The sequence below is a fragment of the Helicoverpa zea genome, chromosome 26, assembly GCF_022581195.2.
Source record: "Helicoverpa zea isolate HzStark_Cry1AcR chromosome 26, ilHelZeax1.1, whole genome shotgun sequence".
In the NCBI taxonomy this organism is placed as follows: Eukaryota; Metazoa; Arthropoda; class Insecta; order Lepidoptera; family Noctuidae; genus Helicoverpa; species Helicoverpa zea.
The window spans coordinates 8,908,116-8,914,788 of NC_061477.1; the positions used below are offsets into that span (position 1 = coordinate 8,908,116).

Genomic DNA, 6,673 nt, shown 5'->3' on the forward strand with positions numbered 1-6,673 from the left:
ATGTAAGTATTTTTGAAGGTAAAAAGCGGTCCCCCGACACGTCAAAATTTAGTTTAGTCTGACATGCTTTAGTTGGTACTTACGTAGAGTTAAAAGTTATTTTTTGCTTTTTATAGGGTTTAGCGTTTTTAACCTTTTGTCATACTAATTGCGTACTTTTTTGGGTCGGGGGTTTTTTTTAATTTATAATTTAATTTTATTTCATGCTTTTTGAAGGAGCTCCTTAATTTTTCCTTCTTTCAGTTAATTTCTTTTATTTTAAGATGGGGTCGCTCTATGCGATCTCGGCCAAAGGATGCTGTTTAACAATCCTCATAACATACTGGCTCTGGGAGAATTGCACAGATTGAGGAAACATAAACCTTTGGTCATTCTAGATTTTCAGCGAAGATATAAATCGGTTTATCCGTTTCATTCCGGCATTCCAGGGTTTCATCCGCCACATCCCATTTCCAGTATCAGGTTCTGGTCAATTGAAGAGAACTAGTCAAGACAAAATCAACGAGCCCAAACTCGATGGGTTTACTAAAAGGCAGTTCAGGGTTACGTCTCCTACCTTCGTGCCCTAACAGCAGACCAGCTCAGTGGTTCCAGAAGACATTAGTGTTTCAAATTTCAGATCCCACACATGCTTGCAAGTAAACTGAGCGTGTAACATTCCTCTCACACCTAACAAACGAGCTGATGACCTTGAAGACCTGAACCGATTTCCACCAAACATAGCTAAGAACACTCCCGAATGACACTCCTTTTAAACAAAAAAAACCGCATTACAATCGGATCATCCGTTTGGGAGCTACGATGCCACATATACACACACACACACACAGACACGTCAAACTTATAACACCCCGTCGTTTTTGCGTCGGGGGTTAAAAATAGCCGCTGTAACTTTAGGGTCTATTTAAAATCCGTGGTTCTGTTAATTTACCTACTTATACATATTTATAGATCAGATGTAGGATATCAAAGTTGGTGTTTAATAACTCCACTTAACCTGAAAACGTGCAGTATCTTGAAACCCAGTCGGTTCTAACCAATTCTTATAGGATCTTATGGCCCCATACTCCCATAGAAGGACACTACACACACATACACACACACAGACAAACAGATTTAACCAGCTCCACATAACGAGAGCTCGTTATATTCACGCTTCGATACGTTTTTTGTTCAAAGACTTTCTTTGTGTTGTAAGTTTTGTTAAAAATTATACAAATATAGGCTTGCAGTTGTTTGATCTGAGGGTAGTTCGGGATGTTCGCTGATCCATGAAGTTTGCTCTAAAGACACCATCGAGGTTGGACCTCATTATTTTCTTCTGTCATTCGATTGGGTAAGTTGTGTTGGGCAGTGTTATTGGGTACTTATGGAAGAGGTAGCAATTCTATCTTCTTTGGACGTAAAGCAAAGCCTTATTGCTCGGACGCCACTTGAATAAAATGTAGAAAGAAAGATTAAACTTTTTTGATCACATACTACTTACAAAACAAATATGCAATTCATTGTACCCAGGTACGCAAATATCATTGTAGCACTTGGCAATTTTGGCCTTGTAAAATTCGAACCCGAATTACTACGAGGAATGTGCATTTCTTCAAGTTTGACTTAATTCAAAATGCTCTTTGATTCGATACTACTAACCACCAGCAACCCCACATTTAAAAAGCAACCAGATCACACAGAATAAAGCAGTCAATAATAAATAATAAAACTCCCCACGAGACCGCAGGACCCGCAGAATGGTGCGCTGATACTCGTGACGTCATCGATGTGGCCAATAGTGGTACCAACCTAGTGGAACATTATTTATTTATTGGTTGGTTATGGGAATAAATGACATGGTTAAAAAGGTTTAAAAAAATATATCAAGCGTTCAGGAAAAAATTGTACCGGGATACTGGAGAATTCAGAGTTACGAGAAGTAGGTATGTGAATTTCTTTACGTATAATTTTGTTTTGTTAATAAAACCCAATACGTTTTTCAGAATAAAGGCAAATGAAATTCAACATTGCATGTTTTAACTCATTTAATTTCTATTGACCAAATTGTAATTGTTTCAAGAGAGTTACAAGATGTTATGATCAGTTAGTATGAAATCAGCAGCTTTTTCAGCAAGCATGCCGATCGGAGAGTTGACCTTCCCGGTAACAAGCGCCGGCATGGAGGAGGAGTCCACCACCCTCAGCCTCCCCACGCCTTTGACCTTCATCTTGCTGTCCAGCACCAGACCCATGGCACAAGTCCCTCCAAAGTGCCACATGGTATTCGACATAGCCAACGTGTAGCACTCCCAGAATTCCACCTCACTTGTTGTATCCTTGCAGAAGCCAAGGTCCAAGATTGTCGCGTTTACGCTTCGGAAGTAAGTAGAGTTCAGCACTCTTACGTGGTCGATAAAAGCGCGCCCCATCAGGTTCAAGTCCGTATAGTTGCTGAACATGCCAGTGTGAACGATTGGTGCTGCAGCAGGGTCAGCGCTGGCCAGCAATACTTCACCTCTAGAGTTTGGTAACGCCAACCCTAACAAGGAAAATATAGTCTTTCGGTTCGTGGTCGCCTCGTAGACCTTCTGGCAAACTTCATCCGAGTAACTAAGAAACAAGGAACACATATCCAGTAGATCTGTGGAGTTCGCCGGGAACAGAAAATTGACCGTGTGGTATTGTGGTCGCTTGCTGGGTGAATCGAGGGCTACGTTCCCAATGAAAGTTGGCAGAGGGAACTGGTGTGGGTTTATGGCACCAGCTACTTCTGCACTTTCATCCATTTGGATAATAATTGGAGCACTCGGCTGATCCATGTAGTTCTGGCCGACTGGAAGGTCAGCAACCACGTCGATTTCGACTGACTCCAAATGTTCGCGGGGTCCAATGCCAGACAGCATCAGTAGCTTGGGACTGTTGAAGGTGCCAGCAGACACAATCACTTCCTTGTTGGAATATATATTGTATGTTTCGTTGGTAGAGGTCGTCAGCTGTACACCAACAGCGACCTCATTCTCGATCAAGATCTTGGTAGCAGTAGTAAATAAAGATACACATAGATTCTTTCGTTTCTTGGCAGAACTTAGATAGGCAAGTGCACTACTTTGCCGCACTCCATCATCGATGGCATATAGCAACTGTGTGTAGCCGAGCGAAGACTTCAATGATGTGGTGTCCATCACTAAATCGTGGCCGACCTCCTTAAATGCGTCCAGAATATCATCGAGAAGAGGACTTGTCTCTCTTCTTATTTTGACCATCCCATCAGTACCGTGGACAGCAGCGTACTCAGAGTGCAGGAGTTCTTCGTCAGTTAGTTTTTCTTGTTTCTTGAAATATGACAATGTGTTGGTGGCATTCCAGGTTGTATCGTTGGCCCTCTCCGCCCACACGTCGTAGTCCTGAGGATCACCTCTCGTATGCATCATGGCATAGGTGGAGCTGGTGCCTCCCAACACCTTGCCTTGAGTGAGGGCACATCTCTTCCCTCGTATGTTCTGCATCGTGTAGTTGTCGTTTTCTGCGTAGTATTTGTAGTCATAGTCCGAGTTGCTTAACATCATGAAAAGCGCAGGCAGCTGGAAAAAAACAAAAGCATTTCAATTATTTTTTGTATATTTTATAACTGTAACGAATTTACCTAAGTTCATCTCGGTGTTAGTTAGTATGCCTAACTAATTAAAATCACCAAAAAAACAATCTTGTTTAGACATTTTCAATGACAGGTACAAATAGGTACATCTAAGCAGAAGCCACATTTCTGAGTACATATTCCTTCCTGTCTTATAAACTTGATAATGGGCCCAAGTGTCCACAAACTCCATCGGAAAATAAGCAAGCGTTTAGTGGAGTCCACTTGTGACCAAAAGGCTGGCCTATACTTCGGCCAAAGAATATGCATTGACATCCAGCGTGGCAATGCAGCCAGCCTTTTGGGCACGATCCTCGCTGACAGCGATGCGAACGAATTTTTTGGTACATAGTTTTAATTTTGCCAGTAATATTTTAAGTATGTATTTGTGTAAATTGGAGTTTGTTATATACAACGTTATTTTTTGTTTATGCGAAACCTGATACACCTATCTAGTATTTTTATGTAAAGAATCTATGTACGAAATTTCAAAACCGTATCATGAAAAGTCACAAAGTTATAAGCTTGTTAAGTTACGGGACTGTCCGTAAAAATACATAATCACCACAAAACGCACATGCCGCGCAACGCGATAGCACTGTGCGCTCGTGCCCGCTATGAACTCGCCGTGACCTTTGTTGTGCGAGAATAAATACTTATTTGTGGTGTCCAACATTCAAAGTTTTTTAGATAATTTTGGGAAAAAATATAACATGGTGTAAAAACTATTGGAATCGATTCAGTTACTGATTCTGAACAAACTATATTCAGGTTTCGCACAAACAAAAAATAACGTTGTATATCTATAATGTTATGTTAGTTTGGTTGGTAAGTAGTACCTCTGACTCCAATGGTGGATATCCTCCCGCTTCAAGGAGCAACACACTGACACTATCGTTGGCTGACAGCCTGTTGGCCAGCACTGACCCAGCGGTGCCACTCCCCACCACTATGAAGTCGAATGAGCTCCCATCTGCGAAACAATGCAAGAATTCGCAAAATAATCAAACATAAGCTTATACGGCTTGTCAGAGGAAGAAAGAACAAATACAGGACCACAGAAAACACTCAGCTGTAGTTGGCAGTATTATTGCTAAGATTAATTTGTAACGCAAAGATACAAAATATTAGAAACATAGCATATTTAGAGGTACTGCTGTGGCCATAAAAAGACAAACACCAACATCTCAAGAATGAGTGGTGGTTTCACATAATTTCTTGCTATATCTTGGACACTAAGGACAAATTAAAGGTGATGGAAAACATCTGAGACCACCAGCCAGCATTGAGCAAGCGAGGTGATTGACGCTCAATCCTTCTCCGTGTGAGAGGATGTCTGTGCAATCAGTGGGATGGTAAGAATGCTGGTGATGATGATCTTACTAGTGAGAGCGCAGTCAGGCGGGTACTGCCACGCGGTGAGGCTCAGCGTCTGCAGCACTTGCAGAGCAAGCTTGACCGTCTGCGCCGATGACTGGGAAGCAGCAGCGTCTGCCACTGAAATAAAGCATATTTGGACTAAGTTTTTAAGTCACGCAAAATTTAAAAATAATGGAAAATTCTATCACCATCAAAACTCTCAGTTTAGAATATTCCTTGAGAAAAGGTAGAAAAATAAAACAAAAATGACATAAGGACAGGAGGATGGATACACGGCAGATTTCGATGAAACATAAAAATTTCCAAAATACTGGAAAAGAAGAAAGGCGAAAATAAAAGGTGTACTTACTTGCTGTGAGATGTGACAGCTTTGAAAACAGACTGTAAATGTACTGTATCAATACGATCATCAGTCTTTTATACCAAAAGTTGAAGCATCATTTACATGCAGAGATGACAAAAATAAAAATATGAAGAATGGGGATCACTAGTACTAGTGGCACCAGTCTGAATATTTATTACGGAAAATAACAAGTTAATAACAAAACAACAATACAAATAACAGTTGCTTAGTTACTAAAAGAAGCCATGTATATTTTTTTAAATATTGATGGCTTCCATTTGAACATCTTTGGCAGTCATTGCGGATAGTTAGTATCCAGAGTCTGACAACCAGCCTGACCAAGGGGTGTCTGATTGCTCTGGTAACTGGGTTGAGGAGGTCAGATAGGCAGTCGCTCCATGCAAACACTGGTACTCAGCTGCATCCAGTGAAAGTGGACGCCGACTCCAAAATGTGCAACTCTCCTCATTATATACTTGAAGGTCAATAAAATACAGCTGTGCTAATACCCTAGCAAGCGGAAATTTTCAGAATAAAGGTAAAATTTTAATTTAACAATTAAATAAACACTCTTCACCAGCAAACGGTATGCAATATTAATGATTAATATTGATTGTAAATATTGCTTTAGATACCTATTTTCCTCGAAATATCATTTTAATGAAAATAATTTACATTGAAAAAATAATGTACTTTTTTGGGAACTTCTTCGGGCCTGTTTACGCCACGACTTCGGGCTACCCCAGCTGATTGCTAGCAGCCCTTAGACACACCATGAGCTTAACATTTTAACGCCTGAATTAACTGAATTCGATTTCTTCGAGAGGAGCATTTTAATTCTAACAAAATCAATCTTTTTGTCTAAAGGTGAGTATAGACTACAACATTTACTTGTATCAGAACAACGAGCCGCTCCATGATATGTTCTAGTGTATCATCCTTTTACGAACAAAACGTCGAACACGCTCGTCTGTTTGTTACAAACCAACGAGCATATTGGTATAACATTTCGTCGAGCGTGTTGGTGTAACATTTCGTCAAGCCACGACGCTAGTCGCAGCACACGCAACTTGTAGGTCCAACATTTCAAAAAAGAATGAACGCAAGGTACAACAAAATGTTGGTAAATGCACACTCGCTGTGAGCATTTACCCGTAATATAACTCCGAGCATTCGCAAGAACGTTACATTACTTGGAAATGCTTTGGAAATCGAGCTTTTGTCTGTATTGTATCATTCGCAAGAACGTTACATTACACAGAAATACTCCAGAAAATGTTGTAGTCTATACTCACCTTAAGGAGCAACTTTAAATCTCAACATCCAAAAAT

At 40.5% G+C, this 6,673-nt stretch overlaps 1 protein-coding gene across 1 annotated transcript; it reads right to left on the minus strand.

The window, feature by feature from the left end:
• Window positions 1-2,012: 2,012 nt before the first annotated feature.
• Window positions 2,013-5,387, minus strand: LOC124643161 (ecdysone oxidase-like). Its single transcript, XM_047182036.1, has 4 exons — window positions 5,349-5,387; window positions 5,003-5,116; window positions 4,459-4,592; window positions 2,013-3,566 (listed from the first exon to the last, which is right to left on the minus strand). Coding segments are annotated over exons 1-4 (1,746 nt in total). The 5' UTR covers window positions 5,350-5,387; the 3' UTR covers window positions 2,013-2,069.
• Window positions 5,388-6,673: the final 1,286 nt, after the last annotated feature.

Coding starts and splice junctions, on each gene's coding strand:
- LOC124643161 (XM_047182036.1), bottom strand. Junction 4,593..5,002: donor GCCTGACTGCGCTCTCACTA/GTAAGATCATCA, acceptor ATTGTTTCGCAG/ATGGGAGCTCATTCGACTTC. Junction 3,567..4,458: donor ATCCACCATTGGAGTCAGAG/GTACTACTTACC, acceptor GTTTTTTTCCAG/CTGCCTGCGCTTTTCATGAT.